Genomic DNA, 27,914 nt, shown 5'->3' on the forward strand with positions numbered 1-27,914 from the left:
TCCAAATACAAGGCGTGTTTGTTGGAGTGTTCTGCCATTAACACAGATAAAGAACAGTTTTGTCTGTGTCCTACAATATGCAGAAGCAGGAATTAATCAAGAATAAAAATAATACGTCCTGGTAAAAGACATGAATTTTTTTTCTTCACAGAAATCTTCCAAATTTGTTCTTCTGACAGAGGATGCAATGCTTAGAGCCATTTGCAAAATACAGAATATTTCACTTCTGTAAAGAGTGGGTTGAATTTATGTAGTGGTTTCACAGAAACACTAAGCGTAGCAGAGATGGTTTGTAGCCTGTGCACTTTCTTGTTTTGATTCACGGGAAGGTACGGGAAACAATCATCACAATGTTGAGAGTGTAATGTAAAGTGGCCTTATTTCAGATTTGTCTCAGTAGCCTCTCTTCCTTTTCCTGACAGATTCTGACAATGCCTAAGAGATTCTCACTGCTTTCATGCCTTTTGTAGCTGTTACGTGTTTTGTCCCTATGAGGATATTGTGTATATTGAATACTCTAAAACCAGGTTTAAAAAAAATGTGATGCTGAGTCCTTCTCCATTTAAGAGTTAAAAATTTCCATGTGACACTAAGAGTTCAGTACCTGTTAATGTAGAAAGTTGGCAGACACTTCTTTACAATGTTTTAAACAAGAGTTTTGGAAAGCAGATAGAAATACAAATATTAGTATGTTTATTTGTATATTTTAAAACTTAGAGGGATTTCTGCTCTGCTTTTTTTTTTGTTGCATTGGACCTTTACGTTAAAGCTATCTTTCCCTCATGCTGTTAGATAGAAATCTCATGTTGGGACACTTACAGAGGATCTTTTGTTTGGCATGCATCGTACCAAGAATACAGCCATTTATCAGGTTTTGTTCTAGCTAGTTTGTGGAACCTCTGTTTTGCTTTTCAAATACATTCCTTGAATACATGTTTATGGGTTTCAGCTTACTACCTCATTACAGTGATGGCTTATAATAAAAGTGTTCATCCATGTGGTATCATATACAACAAGATCAAAGTAGAACTGTTAGACTCTGGATGTCTGACCATGGAAATTTATACTGGAAGGATTAAAGAAAATTAATAAGCACAGGAAATGTCTTTTTTAGTTTGTTCATGCCTTTGTTAAGCCATTTTTTCAGTGATATGGAAGCAAACACCAAAATCTTACCAGAACAATAACAGACTTTTCTTTCTAGAATATATTCTTGTTCAAAAAAGATAAGATAGATAGTGAATTTAGTGATGCTTGATTGTTAACTTAGGGCTGTCCTGCAGTGATGATTAACCAGGTGGATTAGTGGAATTCTTGTTGCTGTCATTGAGTTGCTCTGTGGTACAATGATACATGGATGGTTTTGTACTGATTTTGTTTTGGTCTCACATGTAATTTAGGGTATTTTGTTCATACAGAAAATAGTGTTCTAAGTATTTCCTGCTTTTTTCTATAAATGTTTCTGTAATAGCTTTTAAAATTTTCCTCCACTTTTAAGAACCCACAACTTTTGCAGGAAAACAGACTGAAAAGTTGATGAAAGAGAAAGTACACACACTGTATGGCAGTGACTTGTTAGCATTTCAGCTCCTCAGAGTCTTTGTTGGATAACTGTCACACTTCACTTTTAGGTCTACTATTTCCGACAAGGTCATGAAGCATACGTTGTAATGGCCAAGAAGAACAAAGTATATAATATTAATCCCAAGAAACAACCATGGCATAAAATGGAATTGCGGGTATGACTTCTTTTTCTTTTTTGTTTATATCTTAATATTAAAAAAAAAATAGAAACTAACTGGAAGTAACTCCTTGACAGAAATAAATTTTGTGCTCCTAATACTTTAAAGTAAGAGGAAAAATTTAACTTAATAGTCAAATGAAACCAGACCTTCAACTGTACTACTTTTTGTATCTGCTCGAGCAGATGAGATGGTTATACTTCACAGCAAATTTTTCAAACATATTGCATTGTGAAATAATAGCTTGTTGTGGAAGACTAAATTTCAGATTCTTGATTTTGATGTGATCTGGCAGAAATATAGTATATTCAATATACCCATATTTTCATGTTTCAGAAAGCTATTTCAGTTAACTTCAGTGGTGGTACATAGTATTTTGTTTATTCTAGGAGCAAGAGCTGATGAAAATAGTTGGGATTAAGTATGAAGTGGGATTGCCTACTCTCTGCTGTCTTAAACTAGCTTTTCTTGACCCTGATACGGGTAAACTGACTGGAGGAGCCTTCACCATGAAGTAAGGAAAGCAGTATTGTATGCAAATTGGGAGTTTTCTTGGAGGGGGATGGCCAGGGGGGTGTTGAGGTTGAAAGTTAAATGATGACAGTAATATTGACCTTGTGCTTTTCAAGTGTTGGATTTGAAGCGTTAATTTTTTTATGTAAGTGCCTTACTGTATGCTTTTGCTGTTTTATCACTTAATAGTTATGTGTTCTGTTGTAATTAGGTACCATGATATGCCAGATGTCATAGATTTCCTAGTTTTGAGGCAACAATTCGATGATGCGAAGCATAGGCGATGGAATATAGGTGAGTTGTTGGGAGAGTTGCGTGCTGTGGTTTTGTTTGCTTGTTTTTCTAAGTTTCTACCTATTTTCATGATAACTTTCTTAAAAGTAGGTTATAGTAAATAAATCCTAATACTGTGCTGAAATCAGAGACTAAGATATGCCCATAGTTAGCTGGGGAATTCTACTTTGTCCTTGATCAAAGTGTCAGCAAGCAAGCAAAATAGTGAAGGTGATCTCTAAAAGAAACTGCAAAGAAAATGTCAGTTGTATATTTGCAGAGAGAATAGTTAGGGATAGGTTTGAGGAATATGGTGTTTATTGCTAGCTGATAACTTCTTGTAGCCTATATATTGTGTGTATCTTTTTTTTTTTTAATCGAAGGCCCTCCTACAACTGCATTGCTACTAGGATTATTTTTTTTTTCAATTTCTGAAATATCTGCTGAAAATATGGAAATAATTTTAAAAAAATTGGAAATTGATTTCTAGATTGTACAAAGAGTGCTCTTTCCATCTCCTTACACTTTTTGAATTCTGTTCTAAACCCTGTGGTTTAGCTGCGTTGAAGTGTATATAGTTATAATTCACTGCTAAGTGATGAGGGAATGACTTGGATTCTTTTTACTTTGCCTGTGCTCAGTTATTTTGGAGTACTGGATACTGGAAGAATGCCCATGACTGTTAGGTCCTCCAGTCAGATCAATTTCCTACTCATCTTTTCCATATGATGACAAAGATCACCTTTCAGCAATGGAATAAATTAATCTTCTGTCCTATGATATCCTTAGGTTGTGTGCCTTAGCAGTAGATGTATAAATTACATGATGGCATAGGAGTAAGTTCCACATCATCTCATACTTCACACTGTGTTGTCTGAAAAGACAGTTCATCTTCAGTTCTATTGGGAATTTGGTAAAGACCTAGGCTTCTGATCCACTAAGAAATGTAAACCTGGATTTCTTCTTCAAAGATCGTTTCAGTTTAAAGATCTCGTAAGTGACAAGGTTGATCAAGATCTACTCGTATGTCACTAAGCTTTGCTCTTTCTTCATGGTTATGGATCTGTTGTCTTGTGCTCCTCTGCTATGCCATGTTTTTGCACAAAATCGCAGCAGCACCAGAATGATTGCCATAATTTGTTTGTAAATAGCCTAGCCAGGCTTCCTGGGCTGGCAACTGTATTTCAAGAAATTTGCAGTCTGGAATAAATTGAAGCTACACAGAAAGTATTGGAAGTACCAGGACCTTTTATCAAGCTTCCAATGCAAATAATGCGAATTTTTGTTGTTGTTTGGGTTTTGTTTGTTTTAGGGAAGAATATTTTCTTATCTATTATATTTTTAATATTAAATTTATATTAATGTATGAATCCTTTTAGAGGGAACAAACATAAGTTTGAGAAATTACAAGTTCTTATTTGTATTCCGATTCTATTTATTGCATATCTTTATCTTACTTAACTTACTAAACTTCAAGTTTAATATTTGGGCTAAAAGCTATTCCAGTAGTATTCCTGCAACTTCAGCTGTATGTCTTAGACAGGTGTGCATACCTGTCTCTTACATCGCAACCACTGTAAATTCAACATACATTTTATGTTATCTTCAAGTGTGCTTTATGTGGGGATACTCAGTTCTGGAAAATTGCACTAGAGCCACCTTCTTGTAAGAGATTTTGGACTGCTCTCTGCATAGATGAGGTAGCACAGAGGACATGGGGAAAGTAGTGATTCAGGATATGGTTCTTTCAATCATGTTCTTTTCTGCTTTAGCATTCTGTCGGTAGGAATGCTGTGACCCTTGAGAACTTAGAAGCAGCTGCCACTATATGCCCCTTCAAGTGGCTTTGTTCTGCTTAACGTTCAACTCAGTGAAGTCACTCACAGTTGTACGCACGCACGTTTCTTTGTAAAACTGATCACTAGGGAAGGCCATATTGGAAGACTGTAAATTTATAGCTCTTCAGAAAATAATTTGTTATTTTAAAATAAAGCATCAGCCCTTATTTACATTTTTGATCTTGCATTTCAGATATTTCTGGTTTACTTGGTCCTATTCAGCACAGTTAGGACTATTAACAGAAGCTTTGTAATTGTCCTGGAATTACTTGTGATCCATTAAATTTAAAGTATAAAAAAAATGCAGTAAAGAAAGCAGACCATTTTTGAGAATATATTTACTTCCTGTTAGTTCAGACAACTTCAGCAAGCATTTGGGCAGAGGTTGGATGCGTTGAAATGGAACAAATACTACAGCAGTTGAGAGTGTATATCCTATGAGCATAAAAATGTGTTGTTCTGGGAATCTCAGACTTAAATTACATTTGTTCTTGTATTGAGCTGAATACTACACTAAAAATTGTTTCTAAATTTTGTGGCATGTGTTGTAGAAAATGTTAGCATTTATGATGTTGTGTAATACATGCATTCTCATGTGTAATTTTTTTAAGTAATGCTTCTGACCTTTTTTCTCAGCTGCGTGAATGCTTTGTGGTAGTGAAGCAATTGCAAGTCACAGTAAATTACTTTGCTAACCTTTTGAGCAAGCTTTAATAAATTTTATTCTATGATCAGTCAGATTGCCTGCATAGTAAAGGGAATGAACCTCTTGAATTACATTTGCATCACTGAAAAAGCCCTTCAGAAACTAAGGAGGATGAGCTCAGCAGCTTGTAAAATATTCGCCATATAGAAGTGTCATAGTGCTCAGTTATCTTAGGGTAGCAGGTAGTGTTTAACGCAAGTAGATTTGAATCTTAAAGGAGTCTTAAAGCATTGAAATGTCTTACCTTTTATATGAAATTAAGAAATAAATTCATAAGTAAAGAATGTATAGGTAGATTTGTAAATAGTTATTTTTCTAAAATGCCACATTAACTTTCATTTTGGTTAAGAAACAATCTTCAGAAAGAATTTAGTAGTTTTGTTCGGGTTTTTTTTTAACTGAGCATTGACTCATGCTTGCCTGCTAAGGCTGTAAATGTCCCAAAGGATTTCTGTATTCAAGATCAAGCCAGATATATCTAAAACCTGCTTTTCTTGGGAGCGTAACATGCCTTATATTAATGAAATTATTTTGTGTTCTTACCTAGGTGATCGTTTCAGGTCAGTGATAGACGATGCTTGGTGGTTTGGAACAATTGAAAGCCAGGAACCTCTTCAGCCTGATTATCCTGATAGCTTATTCCAGTGCTACAATGTCTGGTTAGCAAATTTATCTTCAATCTTTTTTATGTTAATTAGTTATTTCATTTGAAGTACTGACTGAGAAACTTGCTTTCATTAAATTCAGTCATGCATCTCTCTGTACCACTTTACTATAATAGACTGGGGTATATAAATTTAAGTTATGTTACAAACATTAAATAATTACATTGTTGAAGCAATATTAGTAGATAATTCAAGTGTGGTTATTTTTAAGCTGGGACAATGGTGATACTGAGAAGATGAGCCCTTGGGACATGGAGCTGATACCAAGTAATGGTATGTTATCTTAATAATAGAATTTGCTTTACAAGTGTATTTTAAGAAGAAAAAAAAATAAGTTATATGGTTTTACATAAACAATCCTATTTTTTGGGGGTGATGGGAGGAAGGCCCACAAACCAGTTGCATTTAAAGAGTATCTTTAAATCAATTACTAAACTAAAAGTGAATCAAGATAAAAGAACTGTGAAAAAACCAGCCATGCTAGATAAACTGAGTGATGTTGAAAATAGACAAATACAAAAATTACTATAGATAATGTACAGTTAAATTTAACCCTTTGTACAGTTAGGAAGGATTGAAGATAAACCCATGCCCTAGATCAGCTTGAGGAAACTGGCTGCTCTAAGATATGTCAGCATTCCTGCAGACATTCAGTGCATTGCAGTTGCAACCTGTGCCTATGAGAGAGTTTGGTACAGAGTAGGATTTTTCTCCCCCTCTGGACCAGCACATGTAGCAGATACACATGCTTCAGAGTGGACAGCATAGCATGGCCACTGTTCACATGTTCACAGACAAGAATGTAGTATTTCTTCTTACATAGGTTTTTGGTTTGTTGGTTGGGTTTTTTTAAGACTTCATAGAACTCTGGTTAAAGCAAAGGAGAATCAGCATTTTCATTTGTGTTTTCCATGAAGCATTTGATAATGTTGTCTCTCAAAAATAACGATAAATAATTCTTAATTATTTTAAGTTGTAAATGTGCTCATTTCAACTTTTCATTTTGGTTCAATCCTTCTTTTAATGGGTACCTCCTTGTCATAAGTAAAATACAGGTGTTAGACTGGTAACATAACTAAAATAATTAAAATAGAAGGCCCTGTTTACTTTTTAGTGGAGGCCAATTCCTGTTGTCTTAAGAAAGGAGAAACCATTTTCAGACAAAGGATAGGTACTGCTTAAGATAACTAAACCTGAACCTGATTTTTTCACTATATTCACAAATATCAATATTTGTTACACCTTCTTAAAACTTGTTAAGAGGACCGCTTAACATCATACCTTGAAAATCTGCTGTTACATTATAAATTGTCAATATTGGTAGGTCCTCAAGGGTGCTAAGGTGATAACACTATTCCTTTGTACACTCAGGAACTCTGGTTTTAGCATTTGAACTCAGAACTGTGACATTGTAGAACTACTACCTGGGGAATGTTTAGCAGAAATGTCAAAGTTATCTTAAACTCCCTCTGGAAATCATCTGCCATTCCTTACCAAAACAAGTTATTACCAAGAATGTTGGGTTTTAAACAAAAAATAACTCCAAAAGCAAAACACAAGTTTTAACTGGGATGAGTGTCTTAATTGGTTCTAAAAAAAATTTTACAATTAGCTATTTGTAAGAGGATAAATCTTTCTCCAGGCAGGACTACTACACCAAACTGCATTGTAAGGATTTAAATGTAACACAGAATAATACACAGAAAGGATACTGGATACATCCAAAATGTCTTTGAGCAAATCAAGAACTATGCATTTGTAAAAATGATTTCATGGTATTTTTGATTTACAGGTATATGCGTTACACAAGATGCAAATGTTTATGCTTTATTTAATTTTCATATTACATTCCAGCTGTATTTCCAGAAGAACTGGGAACTAGTGTTCCTTTAACGGACGATGAACGTAGAACACTGCTCTACAAACCTTTGGATGGAGAGTGGGGCTCCAGGACCCGAGATGAGGAGTGTGACAGAATTATTGCAGGGATAAACCAACTAATGACTCTAGGTAAATTCTGAATAATATGGGAAATGTTTTTGGTTTATGTTTTTCAGACAGTGATCATGTGCACTTCTGAAATTACCAAAGTAATTGTGATAAAATACACCTTTAACCTCTTGATTAACTAGAACAAAACTTTCTCATTGAACATTTAAAAAGTTTTTATATAGTGAGTACTTAAGAAACCTAAATTTTTTCCTGTTTCCCAAGGTAACTGTTGCTTTTTTGTAGATAATTTGGCATATGCTAGGGGTTTTACATGTTAAAAGAAAAGTACTTGATTTTTAACTTTTAGCTACCAGATTCTCATGTTCGGGTTAAAATTAAAACCTTTATGATTAAGAGAATATTAACTACATTACAGACAGATGGGGGGAAGAAAAAAGTCATAGATTTAATTAGATAATGAATACCTATGTGTGGATTTTCCCTATATTAGTCTTTTCTAATTCCTGATTTCTTCTCCACTTTTCCTTAATTATACATAATACTTAGGAAAAAGTAATTGATTACCTTAGGAAAGCTACTTGCTATTTGGTTGTTGAGCAATTACTCTTTACATAGCTTCTGAAAAAGTAATTGTTAAAAATGTTTAACACATCACTGCAAAATTTACCTGATCAAAGATGGATGTCTGGATGGAGATCCATCAGCAAATACAGGCTGAATTAGAAGTCTTCTGTATGTCTTTATGGGGATCAAAAGGTGTTAAATCAGCGGTCTTAGGCTTTGGGCTAGCAGTGGTCATGCATTAAATATAAAAGTTGTCACAGACACTTTGTTTAACTGATTTTTGAAGCACTTAATACAAAGTAGGACATGCTTCAAAAAAGCCACAAAACTTAACTCTTGAAATAATTCTGATTACCTGTATATCCCATATGGTTTCTTTGATGACATACTGCATAAGAAACCTCCCTTTGCTTCCTAAACAAAGGAATTACCTGTACAGTGTAGTAAAACAAATTAGAGATTTATGTTTAAAAAAAACTGTGAGGAAATTAAATTTGAGCTGTTTTTGCCGTGCCATCTAAGAGTAATGCTTTACAAGGTTGCATTATGTTGTAGGACAGGCTGCTTAGTTTGGGATTTAGCTATAGCACGTGTGGTGGTGCATATTGGTACAAAGTAGCAGTTGCTAGAACATTCGAAAGAATAAGTAAACAGCTTTTAGAAGAAGAGCGGTCTTTAGCAACAGCATATTATCTGTTTTTTAAAGACTTTTAAGAATATAAAAGGTAGTTTCATTGTTTTGTATTGCAGTATTTTTCCTTGAGATATAAGATGTTAGAATGATTTGTCTAAGCCCTCATGATGCTTGGAAGCAGAGGAGGGAAATGGCAACATTGTTTCGGTGCACAGACTTAAATTGCACAGCAGTCCTCTAGCACTATATGGGATTGGTTTTGGAAGGCTTCTTTGCTTTTAGGTAGGGACAGGAGAGAGTGTTTCCGTTTTACTTTGAGCGTGGATTTTACCCACATCTTACAGAGGCTGAAATAGCACTGTAACTTTTATGGCAGGAATTTAATGGATTGCTTTGTTTGAAGATGTGAGACTGGCAATACAAAACAAAATGAAACAAGCCTGTGCTGTAAATAATGATACTGAATTACATGCCTTCATCTGTATATAATTTTTATACTTTTCAAATGTGTATATTATATGTGCACTTGCTGTGCCTCTGGGGAGTGTGGTGCTTCATGCATAACAGAATGGGTACCCAGTCACTGCAGCAATGGTATGTACAGCACACACCTCAGCAAGCATTCTAAATAGAATATCAGAAATAGTTTGGAATATCTAGAGTAGTAACTGTTATTTTTGGGAAACTGCTGTGCATTTCAAACATGAAGAAATAGTGTATATTGCAGGGGGGTGAATCTTGAAACTGCTGTGGGACTTTGTGGTATATAACACTGGGGGTTTTGTGGTTTGTTTGGTTTTTTTTTCATCTAGATATTGCTTCTGCGTTTGTGGCACCTGTGGATCTTCAAGCTTACCCAATGTATTGCACTGTTGTGGCATATCCCACAGACCTCAGTACCATTAAGCAAAGACTGGAAAGCAGATTTTACAGGTTAGACCCAAGTCTTGGTTCTGCTGTGATCTACCAGCAGCTGTAGTTTTGGTAGCTCTTTGTCTTGTCATACCAAACTAGAAGGTGGGCACCCATGTGTGCTTTTACTTTCTTCCGTCTTCTACCCTTGATCTAGGTTTCCATTTTCTAAAACTCTAATAAGGATTGAACATCTCCAAAATTTATTTTAAACCTATATGGCATTCAAATTCCTGATTATGCAAATGACCTGTTCCATGTGAGATTCAAATTGCAGGGTTGGTTAAAGGACTTTAGACCAAAGGATTAAGTTTCCACTTCATAATTTTTTTTAAAGTACTTTTAAAATAATTTTAATATGAGAAACCTTAAAAATCCCTCAAGTGGTTTTTTGTCCTGATGTGCTTTAAAAAATATTCTTGCATTATCACTTAACCAGCTACACCGAATGTGACTTCTTAAATTATTTGTGTTGAAATTCTGAGTTGCTGTACAGCAATAAAAAGAAGTTTATATGTTTTGATACCATTTTGATGTTTTCTTAAACTGCGATTGCAATTGCTGTGGGTTTTATCCTTTTTTTCTTTTTTTTTTTTCTACTAAATATCTATGTTGAATTATAGTTCTTTAAATTACTTCTGTTTCCTTGAGTTCTTGTTCTATTTCTTGTTTAAAAATCAGTGTTGCTTTAGTTTCTTTTGAATAAATATGGATAGCATTTTGTTTTGGGCCAAATTTCAAAGTTCATTTTTAGTGCTTTATACATGCTAAATGAAGATTGAATTCTAAACTGAATTTGCTTTTTCATTTTCAAAAAAGGATCCCTGGTTTTTATCATTGTATTGCAATATTGAACTTATATTGTTCCGTGTTTATTGTGTGGTATGAGATAATCCAGCTTTCTCTTCTCTAATGTATTGCTTTGCTGTCAGATGGAGAGAACTTTTTGCTGGATTGTTTCTCTTGTCAAAAGAGTAAGCAGTTATTTTTGGTAATCAACACACCTTCAATAAATTGGGGTTTTTTTTAGTTTGTAATATTGCCCAGGCCTAGTTAGGTGATAAGCAACCACCCTGTGTTGTGCTTTTCAGTGAATTATTATTTTTTTTAATAACATTTTGTGGATTGTTCTGATCACTTGATTTTTGGTAGCTTTTCATGAGGCTTCCCTTAAACCTGTAAGTTTTATGCTGTCAGAGTATTTACTATCTTATTATTTTGTCTTTTTTAGATTTCGATCTATTTTTTCAGTTATTTTGTTTTATGCATCATTATTTATAATGTGGCTATTCTATAATTAGGTTATTAAATCTGGGGAAATCTGATAGTTGTCTATCTGTCACAAAAACGTATATTCTAAAACATTTTTATTACTATTTTGTTAATCCTTAACTGAGTTCAAAGGTGATATAGGATGGATTATGTATATCATAAAGGAATAATAAAAGCTGAAGTGTCATAACTGAGTTTTCCTGAGGGGTGTCAGCTGTATGTTCTTGAAGCCATTGTATAGATTACCACAGAATATAACATGAGAACAGGAAGCCAGAGGAAGATGCCTTCTGCTGGTCACTCAGGGCAGCGTATCCGATGTGCACGTTTTCTGATGTGAGGGAAAACAAGAGTAAATGAGAAGGAGGATGTAACTTTTTTTTTTCCCCCCCTGTTCATATACATTGCTAGAAATTGTCTTTCTTTCTCCTTTTCTTTTCTGACAACCGTTTCTACACAGGCGCCTTTCTTCGTTAATGTGGGAAGTCCGGTACATCGAACACAATACTCGCACATTTAATGAACCTGGAAGTCCTATTGTCAAATCTGCCAAATTTGTCACAGATCTTCTGCTGCATTTCATAAAGTGAGTTGCTTAGTAGGTCTGTTGTTATTCCTATCTCTTACCAAGATATGAGCCTTTTTACATCTGAATTTTAAAGTAAGATAGTTCTTCACTTTAAATAAGCCTCTTGTCTGCTGTTGGGGCAGAAAAGAATAAAGCTTATGTTGACAAAGATTTCATAAATTTGTAAAACAAGTTCTGTAATACATTGAGTGGCATAGATTGGCATGGCATTTTATTTTGAGATACTTTCTCCTAAATCATAAAAATGGGTCTGAGTATCTTCATGGAGTTACAGATGTATTCATTGGTAAGTTAGGAGTTCTAATTTTGAGTTTGAATACTGGCTGGGTTAACATAATTGGGAGAATTTAATTCTAAAATCTAGATTACAATTTATAATAGGTTTGAAAATGGTGTTTTGTATGTATGCAAAGTAAAAATTAGAGGCTTTGTAGTTGACAGAAGTTGTAGCTGTCTTTCAAATGTTCTATTATTATCTATAGACAAAGTCAATGAGAAATAGTTAAGATTTTTCAGTCAGTTGACACATCTACAGACCTGAAGTTTGTAAGAGCTTACTGTGTCCACTGCCTTGGTTTGCTTGTACACAATGAGCGCTGCTATTTCCACCTTGTAGACACAGCAAGATACTTTGTTAGTTTAACAAAAATTGTGACATTCTTAGTGATTTAGTTTGTCAGTGTTAAATTGAATCTAGTTCTTTTCTATTTTGTGTGTTCTTAAAAAACATTAGAACTTTGACTAGGACTTTGACTCCATAAATAAGTGCTCAATTTCTTCAGTGCCTGTGATGTCTAATACTGGCTGGAGAATGTAAAACACTTAACTGCTTTAGATGTTGAAAGTTTTAGTGAAATATACACCATTAGGAACAGATATGTATCTAAAGGGCTTTTCTATTACTAATTTTGTTCTTTAACATCTTTGTCCTACATGTTTTTTTTTTATTAATTAAGCAGCTCAGGGTTTTTCAAAGTGTATGTGGCTCAGAGTTTTTCAAAGTGTGTGTTTTTAATTGGCTTAGCTAAATTAGTGGATATTCTTGGATATTCTTATTTAATAATGGCCTATAGCTTGAGTCTATTAATATACTAATTTAAATGAACTAGCAATTCATGTAAAGGCCAGACTTTATTTTTAAGGTTGTAACTGTAAGGTAGAAGGCCTAGACAATGGAAAGTAAAGCCTATAGTTCTCATGAGAATGAAATATCTAGATGCATCTGAGATTCTGAGTCTTAGTTTCTTAAGTTACCTAAGTATCTTAAAAAGCTGAAAATGGGCGGTGGGTGTTGCAGTTAATCTTTTTTCACCTTCTCTCACAGCTGTTCTAGTGGTAATGGCAGTAGCCTGTATTACGGATGCTGATTCCGGTGTGGAGTTGCTGAGTGTTTACAGTTACAGTGATGAAAGTGTTACAAACCACTTTTCTTCCCAGTCGTTTGTACTGCTACATAGTAGAACACCTTTGGGCTTTCCTTTGTAGAGGAGTTTTACATGTTAATCAAGAATTGAAAATTAGTGTGTGTTTTGCTGATTTAATTATGCAGGTTTACGCAATAGCAGTGTTAGTCCTTACACACTTGCATTTCAAATGTCATACATTGTGGGTGCTAAATTAAATTATTAAATTGCACTTTTGTGTGGTAAATTTACTCTAATGCTCCTTACAAAGCAAGATGGGCCTTTATATAGTATAGGAATAGATTTTTCTGATGGTGATAAATGCATGGTAAAGGATTATGATTTTTAATTTTAAAACATTCACACTGTTAAGTGATCTATATTTTACAACTTTTTGAGCAGAGGTTAGCTTAACTTATTACTGTAGTTCTCTTAGTATTCGTATAGCACTAAACACATTCTCATTTTATTTGGGAATGGCTTCATAAATATTTTCCTTTTCCTAGGCATATTACAGTTGGTTCTACAGGTAAAGATGGAAAATAAATGTTAGCTTGTGTTTCTTTTTACAGAGATCAGAGTTGCTATGACATAATTCTGTTATACAATGCAATGAAGAAGAAAGTGTTGTCTGACTCTGATGAGGTAAGTGGTTGTGTCTTGGGCATTGGCATTGATACACTGGAGAAACAAGACCGCTGTCTGTCCTGTGGAAGACCAAAGTACTGGTTTCAGTCACTGTTAGGGAAGTGGAGTGTACTTTTCTGTCAGTACAATGTTTCTTCTTGTCAGCTAGGAAACTGGGTGAGAATCCAGCCTCCTCTCTCTCTTCATTTAGTGCAGAGAGCTTTAATAGTTTGCTGGAGGATGCTGCTTAGACTTCTGAGAGGTTCTCAAAATTGGCAGTTACATGAAAGGCTTCTCAGAGGGACGGGGTAGGACTGTAAAGACTCAAATTATAAGTCTGAAGTATAAAAGAACTTGCCTACTCATATATGCTTATATTTTTTAACCTTTTTATGTGACTCATTATCTTGCTCAAAGGAAGAAGAGAAAGACACAAATGTGCCGGGGACTTCCACTAGAAAAAGAAAGGTAAATGTTTTTAAATTTTTTAGTTTGTTTTTAGTGCTACAGTTGCTAAAATGTATTTGTAAACAATGGAATGTAAAACTGAAATATTTCTAGTATTGTGTAGTGTCAGCTTTTTGAAAGTTTTGAACTTAGTGACATGTTGTTCTACCGAGCTGTTCAATGTAAAAGTATTTCTGTCTGTGGTGCTGCATGTTGTGAATTCATTTACATTCTGTGGGGTAACTTTTCCACTAGATTTTGAAAAAAGCAGCTAGTTTATTTAATATGTACCAGGCAATATTGTCATTTCAGGATCATCAGCCAAAGCGGCGGCTACGTAATCGGGCTCAGTCATATGACATTCAGTCATGGAAGAAGCAATGCCAGGAGCTGCTGAATCTCATTTTTCAGTGTGAAGATTCCGAACCATTTCGACAACCAGTGGATCTTCTTGAGTATCCAGTGAGTATTTTAGAACAAAATTGTTAAATGGTGGGTTGGTTTGGTTTTTTTTTTTACATTGACCATTCTTTCAGTTCTTTCAATTGAAACTTCAGGCAACTGTAGTGACAGAATTTTTTTCAGCACTCCGTTGTCACTTGATAATAATGTTTACTGTTTTTTTAAACTTATTTCAAAATAAATAATACTTCTCTGCTCTTTCAGATACTTTTTTTGGAAAACATTTTATATTCAGGGATGCTTATGCTATTAAGTAAATTACAGCTTTTAAAGCAAATTACACCTTTTGCAATTAAGATGTCTTTCCTTTTCTGAGTGAAAAATGGTCATATATTAAATGCATGTGTTTGGTTGTTGCATGTGACGGTTGTCAAGGATCATTGGTTTCATTTCAGAGTATAAAAGCTAAAAGTAAGATCGTATGAAAACTTCAAGTAATAAAGCAAAGATTTTGCTTGCTTTCCTTCTAGCATATCTTAAGTTCTGTAAAATATCACTCTAGGATGACTAACTTGGGCAAAATTAATTGTCTCAGAGAAAAGAAATGCTTCTCTTTAGGAAGTCACTAGTAGGTCTGTCTTGACACTTCTGCAGCCACCGGGTACCATTATTTTTGAAGTAACCTAAATTCTACACTGTGGCCGACTACAAGTGGCCCTCTGTATTTGAGATCCTCAAATGAGCTGATAGAGAGCACTCTACTAGGCTTAGGCATGAAACACACTGCTCCCTGGTGTCACAAGCCTAACAATGCAGAGGCACTCCTGCAGGTTCTATTTGCTCTGAAGGATTAAGTTAACTTTTTGGTTAAATTTGATATTTAAGCTTTTTGTTGTATGGATATGTCTCTGTTTCCTCCATAACCTAGAAAAATGGTTCTGTCATTGGCTTGAATTGGGTCCTGCCTAAGCCTGTGAGTTTTTAATACTTTATTACTTTTGTAAATTGTCAGGTCTCCATTTGGGAAACTGCTCAGATTTCAGAAAGGATGTGATAAGCCTCTGATCAGGTTCAAATATTCAAACTTCATATTTTAAAGCTAATATGTAAGAACAGTATTAGTCTTAGTCCCAAGTTTGAGCTGCTAAGCCACCCAGAAGGCTTGTAGTCACACTTTCAAATCACTGTTATCTTCCTGTCAGTGTGTTAGTAATGCAACCCTTAGGACACAAAATTCTGAGCTCTGTGTTTCAAAAAATCTCTTTATGAAATAAATTAGGTCTATCAGTTAACTTCTAACCTTGACCCTGCTGAGTATGTCTGCAAGGAGGTATGTTGTATATTAGTGGAAAGCAGCAAAATGTCTTCAGCAGTCTTCCATACCTATTTAAAGAGGACATTTGGGTTAAACAGGTTTATCAAACTCATCCTAATGAAAATGATACAGTAAGGCTTGGGGAAGAACTTGTAATAAATTGCTTTGCTATTTCTAAACAGGATTATAGAGATATTATTGACACTCCTATGGACTTTGCTACTGTTAGAGAAACACTGGAAGCTGGCAACTACGAGTCACCAATGGAGTTATGTAAAGATGTGAGACTTATTTTCAGCAATTCCAAGGCCTATACACCAAGTAAAAGATCAAGGGTAAGATTTTATTATTTTCCATTGTTGTTTGAAAGAACACTTACATCTGAAAACTATACGACCTAAAAGGCAGAGAGACAGTGTAATTTGATTACTTTTAAAAAACAAGTTAAATTATTTCTGTTCTTAAAACAGAAATATTTCTGAGAAACTATTCTAGCTTTGTATTTGAAAGGAAAGGAATGTGTGCTATTTAAATACCAAAAGTTCTGATGTTCTGCATGTGTATTTTGAAAGTAAATTTTAGAAAGTGGGTCTAAAGGGAGCCACAAGGAAGATAAGTTCTGTAAAAACATGATCATGAGTACAATAGTGAAATTTAACTGATAGTTTGGGGAAGAAACTAGATTTTCAAAACAAACACACAGAGAGCTCCTCTACTTTGAAGGTTGCCCCAAACTGAAATATCCAGGTATAGACAGCAGAGGATGTTGAACTTCTGTGCTGTTGACCAGTATGCAGTGGGATTGTAATGAAGCTCTTAGGATTTCTGGGAAACAGGACAGTTTACATAAAGTGTCAGCTTACAAAGCGATTTGTACTGAGATGTCTTGCTAGTGGGAGGTGCAGTACCTGATAGCAATTAAATTATAGATGCATATTTACACCTGTTCAAGGCTTCTGTGTAGCTTTTCTTCTACTCCTATGTGTTTGGTTTTAAGACTAGATTTATTAACAGCTTTTATGTTTGGCTGTTCTAAATAACAAGTTAATCATTAGGACTTCATTGTTTTAGACTTGGGCACAAATTTCTTAGTAGGTGACTAGCAGGATCAGAGATTACTCCCCAGTCAGTAGCAGATAGTCTCACTCACTGTTGAGGCTGCCATAGCTCATAAAAGAATTACTCTTTCAGTTGCAGCAAATGACAGGGCTTCTGGGGGAGGTCTGAATTCTTTTGTGGTCTTTCTTTTTCTCCTTGACCTCATCTCACCTGACATTAGCTTTGTCTGGTCTCATAAGCTCGTTTGACATTTTCATTTCTTTCATATTTCTTCCAAACAGACTGGTATAGTAATAAATTTGTCTTTTTTTGTTTTACTCAGAAGTAGAAGTGGAAGGTTCTTGTGTCAAGAATTTTAATATTCTAGAACCTATGTGTTTTCAGTGCATGCAACATGTAGTTGAATGGTGATGTTTTTACTATGTCATGCACTTCTATTTTTAGCATCTTACTTTATGTCAATGGTGCTTATTTGAACAGTAAACTGACATCACTGATGCTTTCTTGAACAGTAAACCTACAGTCATCAGCTTTTTTTTTTATTAGCTGGACACATCAGACACACATTCCTTGCATATCATCTCCAGTAATACATGCAGAATCTAGCAAACCTTTTGAGTCTGATGCTCAGATGGTTTGGTGTATTTTTAAGTAGGCAGTGGTTCAATATTGTCTTTGTGTTTCTTAGAAGGTGCTGTTTCTCCTTAAAGTACCTAGACAGTCACTTTGGTGGCTTTTTTTTGTTTCCAGAATTAATAGCAACTGTGCTCAAGTAATTACTTGTGACCTAAACTGAGTTTGGGACTCTGTAAATCATCTAAGGCTAAAGCTGGTAAAAAAAAGTGCACCTACATAATTCCAATACATTTATTGTACCTGTTGCAGCCAACTTACTTGTAGTATCAATTAATCTATGAAAGAAATAGACTGATGTTCAAAGACAGGATATAAGGATGCAACTTAATAGAGCAGAAAATAAGATTTCTTGACTAGGTATGATACAGTAAAATTACATTAAGAATCTCTCTTTATGATTTTTGTTGAAGCTAGAAAGGGATACATTCTGGAAAGGCAATTGAAAGAGTAGATTTTCTAATTTTTTCCTTTTCTGTGTCATCTTCAGTTGTAATACACTTTTCAAAACCATGAAAATAGTTAAAGCAACCCTACACATGAGTTAGGATATATTTGTTCAGGCAGATTGTAAATTTCCCTAAAACATTTCTATATTAACCACTTTTTACTTTTCTGTCTATTGTGATAAATAAGAGGATGCTTTGGAAAAATATACAACTTTGTTTACTGGCTTTTCTTTTTTAGATCTACAGCATGAGCTTGCGCCTTTCTGCTTTCTTTGAAGAACACATAAGTTCTATTTTATCAGATTATAAATCTGCCCTACGCTTTCATAAAAGAAATACAATAAAGAAAAGAAGGAAAAAAAGAAGTAGAAGCAGCTCAGTTTCCAGTAGTGTTGCATCCAGGTACATTAATTCCTTTACAGTATTCATGAAATGCTGTGAAATTTTGACATACCTAAACAATAAAACTTAGTGTGTTTTTTTCTTAATACTTCCTTTACTATTCCCTATATTGCAGAATGGTAGCTTTGACATGCAAGTCCCTATGATGTGGAAGAGTTTTAAACTTTACTTAGAGCTATCCTAGTGTAAGTGCTTAAAATTCAAATAACTGCTAAATGTGTACAGTAAAACAGCATCGTTAGGATAGTGATGGCATCATGCTTTGTCATATAACTATAGTATTTATTGTAAAGATTCACTTTCCAGAAGCTCACAACTTACATGAATTTCCACAGTAAATGCCATATTTTTAACATATTTCATGCAGAGGTGATTGTTTTACTCCCACAATCTCAGACACTAGCATTTAATTTTATTTATTCCTGTAAAATGACAAGGTGGTCATCCAGGATACAAATTGTTACTCCTTTTGCAGCCCTGAAAGGAAGAGGAGATTAATAAAACCTCAGCTGAAGGCAGAAACTTCTGCCACTTCATCATCTTCTGCACCTGCACGGTCGACAGCACTGAGACACGCTCCGCCTCAGATGAATGGAAAAGCTGCTGAAGCCTCCTCCCTTGTGCGGACTCGAAGCAATAGGGGGATAACAGATGTGGCTGTTACAGAGCAACCATCTACTTCTTCAGGAGCAAAGCCTTTAACTATAAAGCCTTTAATTACAAAGCCTAATACTACTGCAGGGTCAGGAAAGTCAGGCAAGTTGGGGCGTTTTTGGTTTTGTTTTTTAATTAGGCTATGAATGTTTTTAAAGATAAAACTGGCTCTTTGGAAAGCTGATATATCTCTCTCAGTTAAGACTGGTTCTGTTTTCAAGCTGATGGAACTTTGAGGCTCTTAAGAGGAAAAATGAACAAGTTAGGCTATGTTGTTTTATCTAGGAAGCTTTCTCCCTTTTGGATCACTGACTCACATTGTTTGTAGTAGAACATGAGTTCCATTTTACCCAACAAGATTGAATGTAGTATATACTACTTGACTTGCATAATTTTTTTTTTCTTTTTATCCTTCTAGTACTGGAGAATTCAACCAAACATTCCAAGAACCAGAATATTGTATCAAACCCTACCCCATCTGATTACAGTCATAACACTAGGAATAACTCCACGAGAGAAAATCCCGAGAAAGAGAAGCAAATCAAGCGCAAAGTAAAATCTTCCACTGTTAATCCACAAGGTACCAAATTTCTCTGGAACTTCCTCCCCACCCTCAGAGTTATTGATGTAGTGACTGTAGTGTTGTGCTTTAGTTGTGGTAATTTGGGGGTAGGGAAATTAGAAGGCGTTATGATTTAGCAGAATAGGGAAGTCTAATGGAACAATTCAGTCACCATTAGTTTTCTTCTTGATGAATTAGCATGGTTTTGACTACTCTTAACACCATTTCCATGGTGTGAGAACTGTTGTCTACATGATTTTGATATGTTAACATATCAGTACCTTCATTTAAATTATTACAAATGTCATGTTAGGAGTTCCTAAATTTCAAAGCAGACTTCTGCATGGTCACACTTTAAACCCTGTGTGTTTAATCACGTAAAATTTCTGTGGGTTATATTTGGGTCAGTAACACCGAGTGTAATGACATTCTGCACAGCAAAAAGCATAAGGATCAGAGGACCTGAGCTGCAAATTCATTCTTTCATTTTTTGCCACAGCAAAAGAAAACCTATGCAGTATTTACTGCTTCTGTTTAGTATATTTGAATGGCCTGCTTGGACCTAGTTCATGAAATCTCCTAAATGAGCTTGCTTGGTCTTTTGATGTCAGAATACCTTAAAATTCAAAGCTTCTGTGGAGGCTGAAATAAGGTCTCCTAGTCAAAAAGCTTTCCTGTTTATGAAGGAGCTTTGAACTGTTAGGAAGATGCTTGAAGCAGCTAGATCCACTAAACATCTTTTCTCTGAAAATGGGGACACAGTAGTCTGCAAATTAAATCCCATCTAATTAATCTGCCTACTCCTTGTAGTCCTCTCTCCAGGGAGTTCTTTCTTACTCATCCATGCCTCTGAAAAAGTAGCTTGTGGTCTTACAAGTTAAATCATCTGTCCATTGCTTGTAAGCTTTCTCACAAAGGCCCCAGCTGTTCCCACATTGCATGGCTAAATATGCAGCTGTTACAGGATGGGATGTTTGGTCAGGTCAGGGGTTATCAGAATGTTGACATGGTCCTGTCTCCTTACATCCACCCACAGGACAGAGGAGGCCTGTGCTTTTAGTGCATGATGGTGTACATTTGAACACAGCAGAACCTGTGTGTGGGTGTTACATCAAAGGGCTGGAGGAACTATCATTCTGGCTATGAGCCTGTTCTTGGCCACATTTCAGGCAAGGGCTGTGGTATCAGAACATCTTCCTAAGAGGTCCTGTGACATGCCCCTCTGAAGAAGCTGAGTACCCCTCATGTAATGAAAACTCATACCCCATAAAAGTCTCCAAGCAAGTACATTCTGCTGTCTGTTAATGTGAAAAATCTCTACAAATTTGATACAAAAGATGCTACCTCAGGTTGAAAGAAAATTTTTATTTCTCCAGAGATGACCTACTGTGAAGCATTCCCAATTCTTCCAGTAAAGCTTCTTGAGCAACCTTTTGCTGTTGCAGATACAAAATAGGAGTTTTGTCCACTGGTGCTGTATCACCTGAGAAAAACCCTTCAGCTGTTCCCTTTTTTTTCCTTCTTTTTTTCCTCCTGTGTTTTTCCTGGGGGTTTTTTGTTTGTTGGAATTTTTTTTTTCCTTGCAGCTACTGTGTGCTAAATCCAACTAGAAGTTAGTCCTCATTCTATACTGGAGTGAAACTCTCTGAGCTCAACTTTGAGTTTCTTAGATTTTGATAAATTGACAATCACTGTGAATCCATTCAGATATTTTAGTAAGAGTTTTTATTAAGGCAGTGTGAAAATGAATGTAAATGCAAATCTGCTATGTGACATGTACTTACAGCATTTCTGTACCATTTCTTTACAGCAGATTGCAAGAATAATGCTTTGGCATCAGGAAGCATTCAGGTAAATGGACATGGAGGACAGCCTTTGAAACCTCCAGTTAAAAGAGGTCCTGGACGGAAACCGAAGGTGGAGACTACTAACAGTAGCTGTGAAGTGGTGGTGCACAAGAAGAGAGGCAGGAAGCCAAAAAAGCTACAAATTGTTGAACAGCAAAAGGTTGCAGAACAGAATACAATCCAGACCACAAGGGATATACCAGAGGAAGCCTCTGTTTCTACTGCATGCAATTCTCTTTCTGAAAATAATGTGAAGGAAGACTTGTTACAAAAAAAAGGCCGTGGGGGTAGAAAGCCAAAAAGGAAGATAAAGAGCCGCCAGCCAGGCTCAGACCTCTTAGTTCCTGCAAACATTAAAATGCAAACAAGAAGCAGGAGGAAAAAGACACATGAGCCTATGGAGGAGAGTTCTGAAGAACTTAAAGATTCTGAACCTCACATGAGAACTAGAAACCAGGGTAGGAGGACAGCCTTTTACAATGAAGATGACTCTGAGGAAGAGCAAAGGCAGCTATTGTTTGAAGACACCTCCTTAACTTTCGGAACTTCAAGCAGAGGCAGAGTCCGAAAGTTGACTGAAAAAGCAAAAGCTAATTTAATTGGTTGGTAATTTTTACCAAGGGTTTTACTTCAGAATGCTATGAAGCAGGTACAGTTAAGGAACAGCAGAACAGACTTCTGCTTCCCTGCTGCTATTATGGGTTAGAAGAGTATGTTCTGATTTGGGGAGAAAAATATAGCAAAACAATAAACTGAAAGAACATTCTTTGAAAGAAATATATATTTTAAACTTTTGCTATTTATTGCCCTCCAAATAGGTTATACATTTCAACAGTCATTTTGTTCACAGTTGAGAATAATTGAAGCAATTCTGACTGACGTACAGAGTTCAGATCTACTCTGCTCAAGTAGTATGTAATATCTCTACACACTTGAAAAAAGGTAATAGAACTTTTAATTGCCACAAATTAAAAACAGAAATCTATTTTTGACCAAGCAAGGTACACTTCGATTGTAGAGTCAAGTCGCCTAGGAAGGCGGACTTTGGCAAAAAGTGGCAGTAAATTCACTTACATTTCTATTAAATAATACAATACCAAACTTGGCTAATCTGAAAATGTTTAATTTCAGTTGTGATGGAACATTCAGCTGCAAAAGAAGCCTAGCAGAGGCCGTTGTTTATCCAAGTTCTGCCAAACATAGCAAAAATGTAATCACAAATATATATATCCACATTGGAAAAAGTTTGACTAATGTCTAATTTTTCAGACCTTGATTCTTGTATCAATCACTAAATCTCTGTTTATTGTGCCAAAGACTGAGAATCAGTGCAGTGGAAAACCTTTTTTTCTTTTTGAGTGTCAGTACAGCATACCATTTGCAGTGATAAAAGCTGTGTCTTGTTTTAAATAGTAAATTGTTAACATTGTTCTGAAATGTATCCTTTTTGGTACTTCTGGTAGAAAATAATGCACTGGTGGGGTCCTTTGACAGAGATGTTTTAGTCTAAATGTATAATTGGTTAAAGGATTCAAGGAAATTACAGGACAGGTATGGAATTATGATGTTTACTTTCTGATCCAGATTGATTGTTGTTTCTACAACTTTAAGACATGCTTAAGAGGCTGAAATGACCTACAAAGAATAGTGTATGTGTATATATTAATATATACATAAACACATACATCTAAAATATTACCCAGGTATAAATTTTTTTCAGGATTTTTTAGATAGCACTAGAATTGAAAATTTTAAAATGTCATACTTTATAGTTTAATTTTAAGGGGAAGATTGGTTATTTTCAATTATTAGGGTTAAAAGGCCAAATCACTTTTTATGCAATCATGTTTTATACAGTGGTCTCATTGCACATTGTGTTTTTCTGCACTTTTTATGGTATATCACGCTGACATATGTCAATATACACCCTAAAGAAAAATTCCATTTAATGATTGTGCCTTGTATTCTATTATTTCTTGCATCCTTACTAAAATTAAGTTGTCTATTGTAAATGATAACTATATGACTTAGGGGAATGTATTGTTATATGTACTGCTCTGGAAAAGAAAAGCAGTTATTTATTTGTTTATGGTACATTTAGTTATTTTATACCTTTACAAACAAACCTTAATACCATTTTCTATCACTTAAAAAAAGTATTGTCCAGTTTCAAGGAAAAAAAATACATAAGCAGTCGTATTTACTGAGATCTGGTATGGTACAAAAATGTAACCAAAATTTTCTGGTTATACTTTTTTTTTGTTTTTACACATCATCTGCAATGTCTGGAAGGGAGGACATGCAGAATTAAGACCTTAAATTTGCACAGATTCTGTATATGTATTTGAGGCCTGATTCTTCACTCTTTATTTTCTTAAAAAAAAAGCTTAAAAGTTTGAACAAAGAACATTGGTATTTGCCACCAAGAGTAATAGAAATATGCTACTGTGGATAGCAGATTAGTATCCACCATACCTAGTTTTAGGTAATTCATTTTACTACAAAAAATGGCTAAGATATTTTCCAGATCCTCTTTGAATTGTCATGGATTTGAACTAGGGGGGGCAGGGATTAGTTTGTATTTCATTTGTTGGCATATTTATTTTTTTCTAACAAGTATTTCTTTATCATCTGATTAAAATGGAGTCACTAGACATGTGGTAAGATAACGAGCTACGTTTGTACAGTTGCAATACAGCTTCACAATTCAAAACTGATTGATTCTACTTGTTAATTTTGTCAAATCATCACTGATGAAGGCAATCATTTGAAAATGTGTAATTTCCTGATGTTATCTGCATTGTAATATATAAAATAGATTTTATCTAAAATTCATCTTCTGTATTTACTCCGTTTGTAATAATGTTTTATATGGCATGTTTATGTATATATTTATATATCGAGAATACCTTGTGTGTAAGTTTTGGAGACTGAAATAATCTGCGTTCCCTTAACAGTAGGTAGAAGATTGTACATCTTAATTTTACGAGGATAGAAGGCCTTACCTGCAGAACATGGGTACTGCTTCCCACCCAGTAATATTGGTGACTTTAGCCAGTAAGTTTTTGATTCTTATTAGACACATTAATGTTTTTCCTTTAAAAATAAACTGTGGATAATTTGGGTCAATGTTTTTATAGAAGCATCACTAGAAATTTATTAGAAATTAATACCAGATTTATTTAAAAGGTCTATTTTTTATAATTTAATTTCACTGGGTTGCAAACTTTATTTATGAGACTTTAGTCACCATCAGACTGTATTTTGGTTGGGGAAAAATTTATTATTTGAGGTGGTTGTGAGATACTGTATCAATACAGAAAAAGAGCTTTTCATTACAGAATCTTAGGTTTTTAAATGTGAGCAATAAACTATTGGTCAGTGTTCTGAAATAATTTAAGAACTATAGTTATATGCATGTTTTATAATGCCATCTCAAGTATCTAACAACTGGTTCAGAAAATGGAGTATCAAAATCTCATGTGCTTGTTTTACATTTGCATTGTAAATAACATAGCTTCATAGTTACATGCAAACGATCTGGCAGCAATTAACTCAGTTTTATTCATTAAATTCATTTATATTTGACCTGGATATGAGGATACTGTTCTGGTATTTCTACGCTATACTGGGAAACATTAAAATTGGTATTTGCTGCTGAGTGGTATTTTGATAACAGTGTGTTCTTTAACTACCAGTGAGGAAATACTTCTGCTTCTGTCATAAGTGTGCTCTAAATGTTTAACAGGAATCATTGTACCTGTGCCTACATACTTAACAACTCTTTAGCCACTTTGCTTCTGTTGTTAGTGTGTTCTCTGGGAACTGAAATTTTACCACTGTAGTGTTCATAATTATTGTCAATATTGAACTAGAGCTCTTTGTCACTCGGCAATGACCAGTGATACAACTTTACAGAGAAATGTCTTCCTCCAGTGATTCAACTGCTGTGATAAAGATTTACAGACGTTTATTTGTACAGTGTCCGGTTTGTACCTGTGATCAGTTTGTTGATAGACTTGTAAGGTTGAGTTGGTTGAGTTAAATATTACTATGGCTTAATATTTTTAAAACTAGTAATTGATAAAGGACCCTGATGCACCACATATAGATATTAATATCTATTAAAAAGTAAATTGTAGTGTAGAGACAGCTTATTCACTGTATTGCTGTACAAATATTTTTAAGTACCAATTCTGTGCCAGAGGCTTTTGTCTTACCAAAAAAAGGACTACATGCAACACAAAAAATAGTCTGTCCATTCAGTAACTTCAAGCTTGTTATGATTTTTACACTGCATTTTAAAATATTTTGCTCACATTTGTTGGATTGAGGACTACAAGTAAATGCTTTAGTGTGTAAGTTGAATTTAGGCACATGTTAAATAGTTGACTGGTTCTATAAAAGCATTAGTCTTAACTGGATGGAACCCTTTCACCCTGTATTTATATAGTAGATTGGAGGTTAGAGGTTTTATAAGCTCACTTTCATCAGCATTTGCATTTTATTTGTAGCATGTGAATCTTGCTGAGGTAATTTTAACATCGCTGGTCAATCAAGATATAGCCATACCACAATATTCACATTGTGTCCTGAGTCCTTACCTTATTCTGAAATAGTGTATTTTGTCCACAGTAGGTTGTCAAAGGTTTTTCTTTTTGCCTTTTCTTAACAGTTTTAAATTTTTAATTATAACTCTGCTACAATGCTGTGATAGAGAAGGTAGAGGGTTTTAAAACCTCACCTAGAAACAGCAAAAGCTCATTTTCTGTTTACTACCTAAATGAAGACAAATTAACTGTGTAAAATGAGTATATATTTTCTTTTATCCCTGAAGTTCGTGTAACAGATTGGTTTCCAAGGGGACCTAGATATTCAACTGATAAAAGGGCTGTTAGTTTTCTGCTGTAAATTACTGTATATACATGTTTGTTTGTATGCAGAGGAAAGTGTATTACATTTCATAAAACTGGCCAAGGCTTGACAATGTGTTTCAAATAACAAATCTGGCACTGACAGCTTACGTAGCTTCCTGGTTTCGAATCATGAGTACACCTTGCTCACTTTCTATGATGTCTAGGGGAAAACAGCAGGTAGCTTTTAAACCAGAGCTAACCTCTAGGTGCTCTTGTGTTTCTGCTGATTTTAATGCGGGAATTTGCCATGTCATTTTTACAGTGTGTTAGAGGAGGAAACATGCCAGGAAGCCAGATTAAAAGATATCTTAAATTGCAGAAAAAGGTGATTATTTGCTTCCCCCTCACCCCCCTTTTCCCAAGGTTCTAACAGCCGCAAGGCACTCTAGAGAGAAACTTTATATGCTGCAATAAAATAATGGTGAATAAATTTAGCTTTTAGGAGGTACGTAGTGAGACAAGTACTCATTTGGATCCTTTTCAATGCAGATAAATACATCAGGAAATTAATTTCAAATAATGCAAACAATACATTTTAGGGAAGGAAAGTAGTACTATAGTATGAATTCCTACACTGAAAGAACAGAGAATGAGGTCACACAAACTAGAAGTAGAAAGAAATAGAAGTACCTATCACGTACTGTGTGACGTACATGTACTATTTTGTGCTTACATCTGCGCGGGTTGGTTTGCTAATGCATTGAGACCATATAGAAGTTACATTTTTGGACCATACTAAAACTGCAGAAGTGTGGTGGACAACTGGATAATGATCATGTGTGAATTAAGTTCTGTCATAATGTTTCAATATGTATAGAATGGAGCTCAACTTCAAGCAAATTACCTAGAAAGGTTAATTTTAAAACTGACAGGTTTTCAGATTAAAAATCACACTTATTTTGTACAGAATTATGTAAAACACAAATCTGTTGTAATGTAATGAGTAACAGTTTTGAAAACTATAATTCTTTAGCTTTATCAAGGCTTTTTTCCTTCCAGAAATCTAGATTATCATGTTATAACCTGAAGTATCTCACCAGGATAACAGTGCCCTTTCTTTTTGTACATATGGATTGGAAATTTCTTTACTGTTATGTGGACACTTTCTATGTTAGTTTTGATGCATAATACTTTGAATCCTTTTATACAAACTAGAATGTATGTGTAAGAATTACTGTCACTGCAATGTAGTAACTACAAACTTATTTTTAAATAAATAGAAAACATGTTTTTCTAAGCTGTCCAACAGTGTTTGTTTCTATCTAGTAATTTACTGTGCTACGGGACGATTGGGTGTGTGCTTTTCAGAACTCCCCAAATTCAGCTCCTTTTGATTCCTCGTGGAATATGGTATAGCGGTATCTGGTAGTATGGTATGTGGGTAAGTGGGAACAGACAAAATTGGAACTGGAGCACACTCTGGTAGAGATCAGAATTTGCTATTTGGTAGGGGTTTTCACTAAGCCCTGCAGTTCAGGAGGCAATATAAAGGCAGTAGCATCTGGCAATGAAGACACAGTGTTGCCAGTCCTCTTAG

The 27,914-nt window shown here is 34.9% G+C and overlaps 1 protein-coding gene across 2 annotated transcripts in view; it reads left to right on the plus strand.

The window, feature by feature from the left end:
- PHIP (PHIP subunit of CUL4-Ring ligase complex) overlaps positions 1–27,614 on the plus strand; it is a 107,819-nt gene extending 80,205 nt beyond the window's left edge. Inside the window, exons 25-41 of one of the 2 annotated variants that reach the window (XM_082277173.1) lie at positions 1,632–1,739; positions 2,132–2,256; positions 2,467–2,549; positions 5,620–5,731; positions 5,949–6,010; positions 7,592–7,747; positions 9,701–9,821; positions 11,533–11,658; positions 13,637–13,709; positions 14,109–14,159; positions 14,451–14,600; positions 16,038–16,190; positions 18,235–18,398; positions 18,874–19,154; positions 19,471–19,632; positions 21,425–22,063; positions 24,419–27,614. In XM_082277173.1, the coding sequence (XP_082133299.1) occupies positions 1,632–1,739; positions 2,132–2,256; positions 2,467–2,549; positions 5,620–5,731; positions 5,949–6,010; positions 7,592–7,747; positions 9,701–9,821; positions 11,533–11,658; positions 13,637–13,709; positions 14,109–14,159; positions 14,451–14,600; positions 16,038–16,190; positions 18,235–18,398; positions 18,874–19,154; positions 19,471–19,632; positions 21,425–22,063; positions 24,419–24,456 (2,604 nt within the window). In that variant the 3' untranslated portion in view covers positions 24,457–27,614. Of the gene's footprint in view, positions 1–1,631; positions 1,740–2,131; positions 2,257–2,466; positions 2,550–5,619; positions 5,732–5,948; positions 6,011–7,591; positions 7,748–9,700; positions 9,822–11,532; positions 11,659–13,636; positions 13,710–14,108; positions 14,160–14,450; positions 14,601–16,037; positions 16,191–18,234; positions 18,399–18,873; positions 19,155–19,470; positions 19,633–21,424 lie in introns of both variants that reach the window. The other variant, XM_082277174.1, reaches the window with a different exon arrangement.
- Positions 27,615–27,914: the final 300 nt, after the last annotated feature.

This window comes from Coloeus monedula (genome assembly GCF_965178545.1).
Source record: "Coloeus monedula genome assembly, chromosome: 2".
Lineage (NCBI taxonomy): Eukaryota > Metazoa > Chordata > Aves > Passeriformes > Corvidae > Coloeus > Coloeus monedula.